This window comes from Ochotona princeps, chromosome 17 (assembly GCF_030435755.1).
Source record: "Ochotona princeps isolate mOchPri1 chromosome 17, mOchPri1.hap1, whole genome shotgun sequence".
Lineage (NCBI taxonomy): Eukaryota > Metazoa > Chordata > Mammalia > Lagomorpha > Ochotonidae > Ochotona > Ochotona princeps.
Window position 1 is genome coordinate 1,883,382 of NC_080848.1, and position 14,197 is coordinate 1,897,578.

The 14,197-nt window shown below is 63.6% G+C and overlaps 1 protein-coding gene across 1 annotated transcript in view; it reads left to right on the plus strand.

The window, feature by feature from the left end:
- The first annotated feature begins 11,776 nt into the window (after positions 1-11,776).
- The window catches only part of TIMP2 (TIMP metallopeptidase inhibitor 2), a 34,642-nt gene continuing 32,221 nt past the window's right edge, over positions 11,777-14,197 (plus strand). The window contains exon 1 of the mRNA XM_004593030.4: positions 11,777-12,120. Coding sequence (XP_004593087.4) covers positions 11,991-12,120 — 130 coding nt within the window. The 5' untranslated portion in view covers positions 11,777-11,990. The remainder of the gene's footprint in view (positions 12,121-14,197) is intronic.

Genomic DNA, 14,197 nt, shown 5'->3' on the forward strand with positions numbered 1-14,197 from the left:
TCCTCATGTGGCCCAGTGAGGGTGGCAGCTCTGGTTGTTGTGAGTGAGGGACCGAAAACGTCTGATGTGGTGGCAGCTGACTGCAGGGCTGACTCAGCGGGCTCGCACGACCAGCGGGCGGAAATTGCCCAACAGCAGAGCAAGTCCGCAGGCCGTCCCCCTTGCCGTGTTCGGATACAGGTGCCAGTGTGCTCTCGGAGAGGCTGGGGGAGGCCCTGAGGACAGGGTATGGGGACCAGTGACAGCACTGGGGGCCCTGTCGGCAGAGGTCAGTTGAAGTCGTGGTCCCTGAAGCCTGTGGGGAATTTGCCTTTTGCCTCTTCCTGGTTTCCAGCATGGGGACCGCAAGGCCCTTAGGACTCCCTGGGGATGCGGCTGGAGGCCCAGCGGGTACATTTCAGTGACTCCACAGTGACCCAGGTCTCCTCCAGGGAGGGGCAGGGAGCACCTCACCTGTGGCCAGTGACGTTGTCAACCCCCGCTCCTGGTCTTGGAAGCCCTGAGCAGGGGCTGAACACAGCTCCCACCTGGACCCCACTCCCAGCCGTGCCACCTGGCCGTCTCGGCCTGGACACTCACCTGTACCCTGTGAGTTCTGGGGCCTGAGCAGGTGGGCCAGATGTGGGTGACCGGAGGCCCCCACTGCTGTAGATGGGACCTTTGACCACAGGTTGCTTAGCATCGTGGGCTGCCTGTGCATGGACCCCATGTCTACCTGCGGTCACCTGGCCTGTTGCGTAAGTGTGTCTGTGCCTCTGTGTGTTTGTGTGTGTGTTTGCATGGGTCTGTGTGCCTCTGTGTGTATGTGTCTGTGTGTGTGTATCCTTGCTTTTTCCCTTACAAGGACACCTGTCACCAGATTCTTGGCTTGCTTGGGCCGTGTCTGCTCAGGACACCCAATTTGGTCACATAGACAAAGAACCTAGCTCTAAGCACGGCCTGGGCACAGGGGTTGGCACTGGGCACTCTGGGAGGATGTGGTCTGCCCTCTATTGGCAGGTGGGTGTTGGTGCTGTGCACAGAGTCCTGATGGGGGCCTAGGGGCTGGCTCTGTCCTGCCACAGCCCTTGGACACCCAGAACCACGGGTGTCTCCCACATGTCTCCCACCTGCTCCTATGGCCTCTAATCTCCCCCAGCCCTCCTCTGGCACAGCAGCTGGCACTGTGTGCCCCCATACCAAGCACCTTGCTGGTTTTCCAGGAGACAGCCCAGCAGATCCAGGCTCCCAGCCTTAACTGCAGCAAATCCCTCGTCAACGGGCCGCTGCTTGGCCATGGCCACCTCCGGCCACAGGGACCACCAGCACCCGCTTCCGTGGAGGGCCACCAAGAGCTGCCCCCGACCCGGGCCTTGGAGAGCGACAGCCAGGTCGCAGTCTTGATAGGTTACTAGGAGTGCCAGCGGGCATCTTCATGAGACCCCGGGGCCCAGGGAGGGGGACAGTGCAGAGGCAGGTTTGCACACTCTAAGAGCAGGATGGGCAGTGAGGAGGTGGCAGCTGGCTGGGGCTGGGGCTCTGGGCTCCTGTCCCCACTTTTTGAGCAAGATCCCCTTGTGCCCGTGTCCTCACCAGGACACCTCTTCTGGAAGTGGTGGGGAACACTCTTCTTGTCTCTGGTCCCCAGGGTGCCTCCAGGTGACATGCTGCTGGAGCCCAGGCATGAAGATCACCAGCCGTGCTCACCCGCCCCTGCCGGGGCACAGGGAAAAGCAGGTGACCCACATGGACTCTCTACCCTGCTGACCTTCCACTGGCTCCTGAACCCACCCAAGACCCTGCTGTACCCCTGCTGCAGGATCCAATTCAGCCAACAGTCACACTTGAGCTGGCCAGGCCTGGCTCCCCATCAGCTGGTAGCCTGGTCAACTACCAGCTGGCTTCACCTACGACCCCACCCAGTCCTGGCTGTGAGTCCCAACCCCCAGTGGCGACCCCACCAGGCGCTCCAACAAGTATCCTGGCGTTGCTGTGGAGAAGCCCAGAGCAGCCAGGTCAGTGAGGACTGACCCATGAGCCTGCCCACCACCACAGCCACCCCTGGAGGCACACCTGTGGCTCCCTTTTCCAGAACATTCTGTTCCCCTTCTCCTCAGGTTCCTAGTCTGGGGCCTGTGCATCTGCATTTCCAAACAGCTGGCAGTCACGCTGCTGCTGTGGACGTATGATCACACCTGGGGGAACGGGGAGAGGCTCAGGGCCATGACCTCTGGGCTCACCTCTGCTTCCCCAGGATCCAAGTCCCTGGCCTGGGACCACAGCCCACTCCCCACCTCCCCATAAGGGCATTAGTTCAAGTCCCACCTGCTCCACTTGCAATCCTGCTCTCTGCTGTTGTACCTCGGAAAGCAGTGGAGGATGGCTCGAGGGCTCGGGCCCCTGCACCCGCGTGGGAGGGGGCCCAGGGGACAATGACATGAGCCACCGTGCCCTCCTCGGCATGTGCACCCCGCCTGGCAGCCGCTCCCTAACCAGCCTGTCCCCAGGCCCTGCTAAAGTAGCTTCTTGCTTCTTGCTTCAGTCTCAGCAGACCCGCTGCGTGGGGGACCTGGTGCTCCCAGCAGTAGCGTTGCCATGGCAACGTGAAGATGGGGTGGGGGGTGGCTGGTGACGGCAACTAGGGCTGTGTGCGACCTTGCTGTGTCCTGGCCCCGTGTCCACAGTCGTTATCAAGCCTATGATGACAGTCACGATCATGTTCAGACCCCAGGGCAGGCCGAGGGACCCCTGCCTTCCACCTGCTGGTGCTGGAGGGACTGTGGGCCCACCCACCCAAGTCTCCACTCCAGCCCCCCCCTCGGCTAAGTGGCCTCAGGTGGGAGACGCCCCTCTGCCTCAGGCTGGAGCTTCTTCTGCAAGTCTGTCCTGGTGTGCTCTAGGCACGCGGTCTGGACCAGCAGGGACAATTCCCACTGTGCTCCTTGCTCTGCTGGAGGCTTGGGAACTGGTGTTGCAGTGCAGCAAGTTAGGTGGCTGCTGATGGTGTCGGCATCCCACCTCAGGGTGCTGGCTCTGCTTCTAACCCAGCTCCCTGCTAATGTGCCTTGGAAAGCAGTTCCGGCCCCTGCCACCCGCACGGGAGACCCAGGAGGAGCTCCAGGCTCCTGTCTGCAGTCTGGCCCAGTGCTGGCTGCCTTGATCCTTTGAGGAGTGAACCAGCAAGTGCAGGGTGTCTCTCCTGCTCTGCCTTTTGAGTAATCTGTTTAGAGGCTGAATGCCTGGGCCCAGCACGATGGCTCGATGGCTACATCCTCCTCTTGCATGAATCAGCATCCCCTATGAGAGCCGGTTCGCATTCCGGCTGCTCCACTTCCCATCCAGCTCCCTGCCTGTGGCCTGGAGAAGCAGTAGAAGATGGCTCAGAGCCTTGGGACCCTGTACCTGCTTGGCAGACCCAGAGGAAACTCGTGGTTCCTGGTTCAGCCCTAGTTGTGGCCATTTGGGAAGTAAACCAGTGAATGGAAGATCTTTTTTCTGTGTCTCTTCTTCTCTCTGTACATCTGACCTGCCTTTCCAATAAACATAAATAATAATACTGCATGGCTAGGCATGTCCACATGTCATCAGCTCTCCTCTTGTTCCCCAGGGTGCAGCAGCGACCATACTCAGGGGACCCCAGGGTGCAGCAGCGACCATACTCAGGGGACAGGTTCCACCAGATCCCAGGGCTGCAGCTGCCTGTGGTCAGGAGGCTGTGAGAAGTTGGACCCTGCTGGCTCCAAGCACCGTCACTGCCCAGACCAGGGGAGCGGTGTGTGGATTCACTGCCCACCAAGCTGCAGGCTAAACACCCTCCTCGGCCGGCTGGGCCCTGCAGCCATGTCTGCAGGCCACGTCCATAGCCAGGCAGCCTGCCTGCACTCTGGGTTGACAATTGTCTATGGTTCTGGCTGGTGGGGCCAGAGTCCAAGAGGTGAGAAAACTGGCGGGTCCTTTGGAGAGCCTGGGCTGAGGGGCTGAGTGAGAAGCCCTGGGTGGGCAGCTGAACCCACAACAGCAGCCAGGACTGCAGTCAGCTGGGGGTAGCCCCTTTGGGTGAGGGGGGCACTTGCAGTGTGTGTGTGCTGGGGGCACTGGCAGCCACTTTGTGACCTCAAGGGTGGTTCAGACTGGGAAAGAAGCAGGTGGCTCCCACAGCTGACCCCACGGTGCCCAGGGTGGTTCGGGGTGCACATCTGAGGACAGGGTTGCCACAAGGAGAGGCAGTGAGGGAAGAGGGGTTTGTAATGCTGCTGTAGCCCCTCCACTCCACTGGCTGTGTCACAGTGGACCTCCCAGGTGGGCTCTTGCAGGACCTGGGGCCGCAGGGGGTGGGGAAAGGGAGCCTGAGCGACTCAGGGGTCGTCTTCCTGGACACCCACATATGCTCCCTGCCTAGGACAGAGAAGGAAAAGTGGGAGCCAGCTGGGCCTGGGTGCCCCTTGCGAGGGAGCCTCCAGGTGGACTTGCCCCGAACCACCACCACACCCTGTGGGTCACTAAGGCACCTGTGCCTTCTCCACCTTGGTGAGCCATCACCCTCCTGACCTGCTAACCTCGAACTGGCTGCAGGCTTCCAAGGCTCGCAGTCACCTGCTCCAGGCTTCCAAGGCTCGCAGTCACCTGCTCCAGGCTTCCAAGGCTCGCAGTCGCCTGCTCCAGGCTTCCAAGGCTCGCAGTCGCCTGCTCCAGGCTTCCAAGGCTCGCAGTCGCCTGCTCCAGGCTTCCAAGGCTCGCAGTCGCCTGCTCCAGGCTTCCAAGGCTCGCAGTCGCCTGCTCCAGGCTTCCAAGGCTCGCAGTCGCCTGCTCCAGGCTTCCAAGGCTCGCAGTCGCCTGCTCCAGGCTTCCAAGGCTCGCAGTCGCCTGCTCCAGGCTTCCAAGGCTCGCAGTCGCCTGCTCCAGGCTTCCAAGGCTCGCAGTCGCCTGCTCCAGGCTTCCAAGGCTCGCAGTCGCCTGCTGCAGGCTTCCAAGGCTCGCAGTCGCCTGCTGCAGGCTTCCAAGGCTCGCAGTCGCCTGCTCCAGGCTTCCAAGGCTCGCAGTCGCCTGCTGCAGGCTTCCAAGGCTCGCAGTCGCCTGCTGCAGGCTTCCAAGGCTCGCAGTCGCCTGCTCCAGGCTTCCAAGGCTCGCAGTCGCCTGCTTTCCCTCCGTCCCTCCCTCCTTCCCATCCTTCCTCCTTTCCTGTTTTTTCCCTCTCTCCAGAGACAAGTGGATGAGCTGGTGGAGCCACATACCAGCATGTCACCAACCACAGGTCATGACACGTGCTTCAGCACCTGTCCCCAGTGTGTGACTGTGCACAGGAAAGCTGTGCGGAGGACCCGACAGAGAGAAAGGAGCTGGGGCTTGCTGAGTGCCGCTGTGGGAGCTGGCGTGTGGGGACCCAGGCTGGCTGCGACACACGGAGTGGCAGTGTTGCTTTTTGTCTGTGTGTGTGTTTTACGATTTATTTATTCATTTGAAAGGCAGAATTACCAAGACAGAGGTCCTGTATCTACAGGTTCAAGCCCCAAATGTCTGCAACAGTCAGGGCTGGACCAGTCTGAAACCAGGAGCCACGTGGGGGCAGGCCCCAGCCCTTCACATCCTCCGCTGCTTTCTCAGGCCATCGGCAGTGAGCTGGGAAGGAAGCGGAGCAGCCCCGGCCAGGACTATGACCTTGTCCACCTTGTAGAGCAGGGGTCTGAAGCATACATGCCGGAGCGTGTGATGACTCCGTCATTGCGGGGCTTACCCAGGCCAGTAAGGGCCCAGCTGCCCCCTCCCAGGCAGGGACCACTCCCACTTCCGCTCCTACTCTTGGCAGGCCTACCCTTCTCACCCCAAGGCTCTGGTTAACTAGTTGCATGGTCCTAGTTAGCACGGTGACTTGAACTACAAGGGGTGGTGAGGACAGGGTGCAACCAGCCACCCCGGGCTGGGGAAGTAAGAGGCAGGACCCTGCCGGCAGCTGGTTGCTCCCTGTGCCCCTTGAATTCCTGGCACTTTCATGTGGAGCCTACTGTGGCTGAGACACCTCATCTGTCTATCTGCCCTGGGCTGGGCCCACCAGGGAAACCTGGGCCCCTTGGAGGGCTCAGCTCTGCCCACGCCTCTTCCTTCCTGTTGGCGGCATACCCCCTCAACTGCCAGTGCCCACAGGCTTGGAGAAGGCACTGCTCCAGGGCTGGACTCAGCAGGCTGGGCTCCAGGCAGAGAGACCCCTTGGGTCATGGCCACAAGCCCCCGTTGGAGGGCTGGCTGGGAGCTGGATGTTCTTCCGTGGGCACCCTGAGGCAGGAGCTAGAAGAGTAACAGCAGAGGATGGGGGTCAGGTTACACAGCCAGGGCGCAGGGAAACCCAGGTTCCTGGTTCGCTGCACAGCGCGGGGAGACAGCAGCCGGAGCAAGGGTAGGGGTGGCCCACAAGTGACCACTGACCACACTCCCTGCAGCCCCCTGCACCTGCCCCGGGAAAGGACATGCCTGGAGACAGTGTCCTCACTCAACCAACACTCCCGAGAGCTGCCTTTCAAAGAAAACTAAAGTGAATACATTGCTTTTTAATGACCAGCAGAAGTTTCTTGCAATGTTGATGACTGGTAACTACTTCAGAGGAACCAAACACGGGGCTGTGGCCACGCGGCACTGGCCGGCCGGGCCCATGACGTTTGAGCTGCTCGCGGGCCGTTCTCTCCCACGTTGCATAATCGAATGCCTTTCCTATTGCCAAGAGCAGAATACCCAGCCAGAGCTGGATGCGACCCCAGGCCCTGAGCTGGAGAGGCAGAGACGGCAGTGACAAGGAAGAGGGCTGGGAGCACCCCCCACGGCCCTGCCCAACCGCGTTCCCGGCCCCTCTCCCACCCCCAGCCCCTGGTCAGCCCAGAACCTCAGTCTGAGTAATGAGGGCTCCTCGGCGGGCATATGTGTTTCCAATCACGCGGCTCCTCAGTGAGTCACTGCCCAGGGCTGCCGCCGGCTCCAGGCATGCCCCTCACCTTCAGCCGTGCCCTGGGGCCGGCCACCTCCCAGCACGTCCATCTGAAGGGCCACCCGCCCTTTCCTGGACACCTCTGGCACCAACCCCACCCTTGGCTCCTGGAGTGCAACTTCATGGGTGCCTGTCCCCTGTTGCGGCGCCCGTCACACTGGGTCTGTCTGCCCTGACAAGGGGCCATTGGTGCTGCAGGAGGGCGCATCCCCAGACCCCACCCAGGCCTGGCACGCAGCTGGTGCCCGCCGGGTAAACACTTGCTGTAACAATGCTGGAGGCCTCAGCCATGAGACCCCGGGCGAGGAAGCCTACATGACCACTGACACGAGGCCACCTGTGTGCAGCCTGGGAGATTCCACACAGCCCTGCTGGGCCCGCTTCCCACAACGCCGAGGCCTGCCTGGGGCCTGGAAGGCTGGACTTGAGGTCCATGGGTTAGCAGCACAGGTGGAGTGACTGTGACAGGTACCCCTGTAGGCTGCGTCCCCCTCCCAGACTGGCCTGTGCTGCCCCAGGGGGCTTTATGGTCAGATGGGGGACTGAGCAGTGACCAGGGCTGCATACAGCAGAACAGAACAGACCCAGCGTGACTTGGGGTGGGCCCCGTGAGTGGCCCCCTTGCCCTGCACTCAGAGTTGGGAGGCCCTGGGAAGCTGTGGGTGCCAACGGTGCCCATGGCCAGGGCTAGGAGGTGTGGAGAGGCTAGGAGGCTAGGAGGTAGCGAGTGGGCCACGTGAAAAATTCCTGACATGGAGCCTCGGAGACACAAGCTCGCTTCTCCTGGCGTTGTCATCGTCGTCTCTGGACCCTGGCTGCAGGGAGTGTTGCCACCCTCCCAGCCTAGCCCCCCACCCCGGGGGGCAGGCGGCAGCCGGGACTGAGTCAGTGCAGGGGTTGGAGGTGGGGCTTGGCTCTGGAGGTGCCGCTGACCGCAGGGCTGACGTCACTGGATGCTCCAGCATCCCCGAGAGGCGAGGCGAGCAGGAGGGCAGGGCAGGGGAGGAGGAGAGATTGGAACGCAGAAGAAAAACAGGGCTAGGGCGAGGCAGGGCCGGGCCTGCTGGAGGAGGCCGCTGGGAACCGGGAGCCTCCCGGCCAGGCTTCCAGCACCAAGAACCTGAAAGCCCCGTCAGCCAGGGCTGCAACAGCCTCCCTCACGGCAGCCCCGGAGAAAGTGGGTACTGGCTCCACTTACTGGACCCAGGCCCCAGCCCGCCCAGGAAAGGAGGCACATGACCAAGTGGCTGGGGGTGGGGGGCTGGGCACTGGGGCGGGGAGGGACAGTGTGGGCATGGGGAAGTCCGGAGCTGCTGTCAGTGCAGGGCATCTCCCACAGCCAGCAGTGCCCGAGGAAGGGCTCTGCAGGAGGGGCCCCAGCGTGGCAGGAGCCTGGCTCCCCAACCCCCACCCCCACGCAGTCTCACTCCTGGGAGGAGGGAGAGGGTCCCAGCCTGGGCTGGCTCCAGAGGGACCCGGAGGCCGAGTGAAGCCAGGGACACAAGGTTGTGAAATCCTGGTGGTGCCCCACCTAGCGCCTGGGGCTCCTTCCTGCCCCACCTCCTCTCTCTGCACTCCCTGGAGACCTGGTGGTGACAACCAAGGTGCAGAAAGGTCACTAAGGGACCACAGACGGGTTTGCACAGAGGGCACCTGTCTGTGGAGGGGAGGAGGGGGAGGGAGACAGCAGACGGAGGCACAGAGCCCAGCAGGGGACACGGAGGGAGGTGGGTCACCAGGAGGCAAGGCCTGCCAAGAGGTGCCATCTGCCCCAGGGTTGTTACCTCAGGAGGAGCTTCACTGTTGCTCCCCTCCCCAGACATGCCCACGGCCGTGGTGGCCGTCAACTTGGGCCTCCTCTGCCTAGAGGTGCCCAGCGTCCAGTGGGTGGGGTCCTGGCTACCACTGGCTCTCTCTTGGGGTATGCACCCCTGCCCCATGTGACTGTGGCTTATTCACTTGTTCACTTTAGGGGTGCCTGTCTCCTGCTCCTCCCAGGCCCAGAGGGGCCAGAGGTTTCTCTCGGCCATCAGCTCTCAGTCCATGGGCATTCTCAGTGGGCAAAAAGTTGCCCCTGGCGGGCCCAGCGCAGTGGCTAAATCCTTGCCTTGTATGCGTGAGGATCCAATATGGACATCAGTATGTATCCGAGCCACCCCACTTCCCATCCAGCTCCCTGCTCGTGGCCTGGGAAAGCAGTTGAGGACAGCCCAAAGCCTTGGGACCCTGCACCTGTGTGGGAGACCCGGAAGAGGCTCCTGGATCCTGGCTCTGGATCAGCTCAGTTCTGGCCATTGTGGCCACTTGGGGAAAGAACCAGCAGATGCAAGATCTTCTCTCTGTGTATCTGCCTTTCCAATCCAAATAAATAAATAAATAAATCTTTTTTTAAAAAAGATGCCCCGGCACATGTGGGCAGTGCCCAGAGTGGCTCATCGTGAAGTGGCTGGCCCACACGTCCACTGTGCCAGGACAAAGCTGAGTGGGCATGCCCTTCCTCCCACATACACCCTGCCCACTGCCAGCCTGCCCTGTGACCTTCCAATCATGTGTCTCTGGGCTGGGCACGCTGGAGACAGACAGCAAGGCTGGCTGCACAGTCTGAGGCCCTCAGCGCGCCCACTGGACCCCCATGTCTCCTTAGGCATGGTTCTACCCTGTGTGTTGCTGCCTGCTTCCCCCCCGGCCTGCAGAACTCCAGTGTCCTGGACGTGGGGGGCTGGTGTGATGCCCATCACCCACAGGAGGGTCTGGTCCTCTGGAAACTGCCAGAAGCAGCGTGGGCGAAGGCTGGAGAGGAGGGTGGACATAGCCCGGCCCAGGTCACTGCGTACCCAGTCCAGCCCAGGACGTGTGTGTGGCTGCCTGCTCCAGGTGGGGCGGCTCTGCTGGAGACAGGGCCACAGGCACCACACTCCACACGGCTCCCCCACCGAGCTGGTGCCCACAGTCTCTCCGGCGTGTCCTGGGAGTCCTCAGGTCAGTGCCCTCGCCTTGGGGCCATCATTGCTGCCTCACAGGGTCCACAGACGCAGGAAGCCGGCAACCGGAGCTGGGAGTCAAGCCCAGGAGGCAGGCATTTTTAAAAAATTGATGCTCAAATGTGCTTTTCCTTAAAAAAAAAAAAAAAAAAAAAAAACCACAAAATTTGAAAGGCAGAATGACAGGGCAGTGGGAGAAGGGAGAGAGAGAGAAACAGATACCTTCCACCCACGGAGTGACTCCCCAGACCGCCACCACACCTGGGGCAGGGCCAGACCAAAGCGGGGGGCCAGCCCGCCCAGGCTCCCCTGTGGCAGGGACCCAGCCACTTGAGGTGTGCAGAGCAGCTCAAGTGGGGTTAGCACCCTGCTACGGGATGCAGGCACCCCAGTGGCTGCCCCTGGGGGCAGGAGTCCCGGTCCCGAGCTAAACCTGTGCTGGGATTCAGACGAGGGGACGCCCGGACACAGGTGGGGGGTGCGGTGAGGTGTGGAAGCATCCCCGCCAGGTGCCTGGTCTCCAGGTGCACTGGCCCTGCAGGCTCCCTCCCTGGCCCCCTGCAGCTGCCCTGAGGCACATGCGCATGCTTGGTCACTAGGTGTGCCACCGCCTGGTCTTGAGTCAGCCGCTGCAGAGCAGACGGACTGTCCACTCAGGGAAGTTCAGTGACATTCTGTTCCACTTTTGTAAGAAGGGGGAAAGACGTGAGAATGTTCTGGATAGCTTTCTGAATCAACAGTGCCTTACGGACAAGCACCACTTAGCAAACAAAATTTCACAAAGTGGCAAAGGTGACTTTGGACTTGGGTGGGGGCTGGGGACGCCTCCTCTGTCTGCCTTAACGTCCCCCACCCCACTGCTACACCGCAAAGCACGTCCTGACCAGTTCTGCATTCGGCCTCTTAGCTCAAGCCTTAGCTGTTCCTCCTTGCTGGCTTCCACCTCCACCCAGTCCTCCCACAGCTGGAGCAGGCTGAAGGATGGACGTGGGGCAGGACTGGCTTGGCTGGACCATGATGTCCACACCTTGAAACTCCTGGCCCTTTCCTGGAATAATCGACTGCTCTGAGCAAAGTCCTGGGCTCCCACGTTTGCTGGCCAGGAGAGGTTGACCAGATGGCTCCCGCAGGACCCTGCTGGCTCCTGGGCCCACTCCAGCCCTCCTGTTGGCTGGGCAATGGCCTGTTGCTATAAAACCCTGTTTTGTTCACAGTAACCACACCCCTCATGCCCCCGGCCCAGCTCGCTTACAATCCTAAGGCCTTTGCTTTCCTGCTAACTTTCGCCGAGGTCAGCAGCCCGTAGTGGGCACAGCAAGGGGGCGGCGAGGAATGCACCCCAGGCACATGGCCCTGGCTCCTCATATCAGAACGCCGGGCCTGTGGGGAGCCAGCCAGCTGGGGCCGAAGGGTGGTGCTGTGCCCAGTGGGCCGCCCTGGGGGGCACCGAGTCCCGGCCCGCTGGGCACAGCGCCCACGTCGCGGGCGAGGCCGGGGTCTGCGCGGGTGCGGGCCTCGCGCTGGGCCGCGGTGCCAGGCGGTGCGGCAAGCCCACCCCCCAGCCCCCGGACGTGCCAGGCCCCGCACAACAAAAGCTCGGGTTCTGGGGGAGGGAGGGCCGCGAGGCGCGGGAGGAGGGGGCTGCGGGCAGCGCCCGGAGCCGGCATTGGCCGCCAGCCACCGGGGGGGAGGAGCGCAGCCGCCTCGCCGCGCTATAAAACGGCCGCCTCGGCCCGCGCCCGCAGCAAGCGCGTCCCGAGAAGGCCGGGGAGGCGCTCGTCCGCCGCCCCCGCCCCTCCTCCGCCTCCGCCGCCCCCCGGTCGCCGCGGCCCCCGCGCCCCTCCCTCGTCGCCCCCGAGACAAAGAGAAAGTTTGCCCGGTGAGTGCGGCGGGGAGCGGGGTGTGCCCGGCGGGAGGGGCCCGCCTCGCCCCCGGCCCGGCGCCCGGGGCGGAGCGCGCAGCCTGAGCCCCCCGCCCGTCCGCCCTCCCCAGCCCGCCGGCCCGAGGAGCCCGGACACCAGGCGGCGCGGCCCAGCCCCCGCCGAGCCCCCCGGCCCGCCATGGGCGCCGCGGCCCGCAGCCTGCGGCTCGCGCTCGGCCTCCTGCTGCTGGGGACGCTGCCGCGCCCGGCCGACGCCTGCAGCTGCTCGCCGGTGCACCCGCAACAGGCGTTTTGCAATGCGGACGTAGGTAAGGAGCGCGGCGCCCGCGTCCCCGCGACCCCCGGGGGCTGCGCAGGCCTTGCCCCCGCCTGCCGCCGCTGGGGGGGCCCCGGTCCCCTCCCCGCCGCTCCCCGCTCCTGCTGGGGTCCCGCGAGCGGACGCCCGGCGCGCACGGGCTGCCCCCGCCCGCTCTCCCGGGATGCTTCTCTCAACCTCAAAATTCCACCGAAATTCCGCCGCGTCCCCGGCCCCAGCCAGGGGAGCCAGGGAGCTGCTTGGGGTTTTGGCAGGCGGGGCGCCCTGGGATGCCAGCACTGGGGGGCGGAGACGGTGGGGGACGCGGCGGCGCCGCGGGGTGGGGGTGGGCGGGAGTCCGGGGACTCCGGGAGAAACTTCCCGCAGGTGCTGCTCCGGGTTGGGTGGGAAGAGCGCTGGGCCAGTGTGTTTGGGGGCTCCCTGCGCGCCCAGCGGGGGAGCGAAGCCCCCCACCCCCACCCCGACTCCAGGCCCAGGGCCTGCTCCGTGCCCCGGTCCCCACCCTCGCAGGGATTGGGCAGAGCCGGGCACCCCTGGGTGGTTTGCGTTGACTGTGTTTTGAGGGTGGCCACAGCAAGGGGACACGTGAGGCTGGCCAGCTGCCCAGCTGTTGGTCGGTTACCCTCAGGGCTCCTGGCCCCAGAGGAGGGGCTGGCTGGGGAAGGAGGGTGGAGCCTTGTTTCTGGGTGTGACCCCAGCCAGGGGAGGCCCCGGTGGGGAAGGGGCAGCCCGCTTGTCCTGGGCTGGGAGCAGAGACCCAGCAGGTGGGCCACAAGGCTTGTCTTTGACCTCTCAGCACCTGCCCCTGCTGGGAGGTTGCCCCTGCCAAAGCCAGGCTGGGCCCCTCACCAGCCTCTTCCCTGTCCCTGGTGCCCTCCCAGGAGCGCCCCACTGTCCCAAGGGCCTTGGAGCTGGGGTGTTCTCAGGGCTGCTGTGTTGGGGCGTGGTGCGTGCTAGCAGACGACTTTTCACCAAACCCACCTTGGAGCAGTCAAGGACTTTTCTCTTGTTTGGCTTCGATGCTCAGTGAGATTGGGGGGTGAGGGCCTGGAGGCCGGGGAGTCATGGAGGCCGGGGAGTCATGGAGGCCGGGGAGTCATGGTGGCTGGGGTCTGGTGTCACCTGGAGGGTCTGGAGCCTAGACCCTCAGAAAAGCTGGGGTCAAGAGAGCTCATGTTTGGTTCTGGGGCTGAGCAGAGGGTCCCCGGCCTTGGGGCCCAGCTGTGGAATTGGGGGAGGGGAGAAGGGGTTGGCAGGCAGCTGCCTGTGCCCTGGGTTTGGATCAGAGGCGGCTGGGGTGTGCCACTTGGGCCCCTTCTTGCCTGGTACCTGGCATGGTTTCCAAATGGTTACGTCAACATCGCTGGAGAGCCACACCTCTGAGGGGGTTCCACCACAGGTCCGGGGGCTGCCTGACCAGTGTGCTGGGCATGGAGTAGGGAAGGATGGTGGTCCCTGCTGGAAGCAGTCTGTCAGGTGCCACGGTGGACGGATCCTCTCTCACGTTCCTGTCACTGCACACAGCCGCACCCCCTTTGTGCCTCTGCATGTCCAGATGCCCCTGCTCTGGGGGACAGCCCGCGTGCAGGATGACCGCGTCCTACTTTGATAAGCTGAACAAAGACCCCGCTGCTACCTAAGGTCATGGTCATGCCGCAAGTGGGTGGGGGTGGGAGGAGCAAATAGCAGGTCCAGCACGGGCAGCAGCATGGACACGGCTCTCTCGGGTGAGGTGCGGGGTGCCTGCTAACCTCCCCACTGGGCTGGCGACAGAGCTACCAGGGGTCCTGGCGCCTGAGGGACATCCCCGGTTTGGGTTCCTTTGCAGACCTAGAGGGTCTGGCTGAGACCCCGACTTTGCCAGCTCTGCAGGGGTCAGGTGTGGCCGGGACTGGGACCCGGATGCCTTTACCGGGGGCGGACAAGGGCTGGCTGATGAGGTGATGGGGCGCATGGCCACCTGTAGCCTCAGCTGGATTCTGGTCTGGCACCCGCACCCCAGCACCTGCCAGCACCGAATGGATATCGACAGAGTTCCCGAGGTGGTTGTGGATGAGAGGTGGCCACAG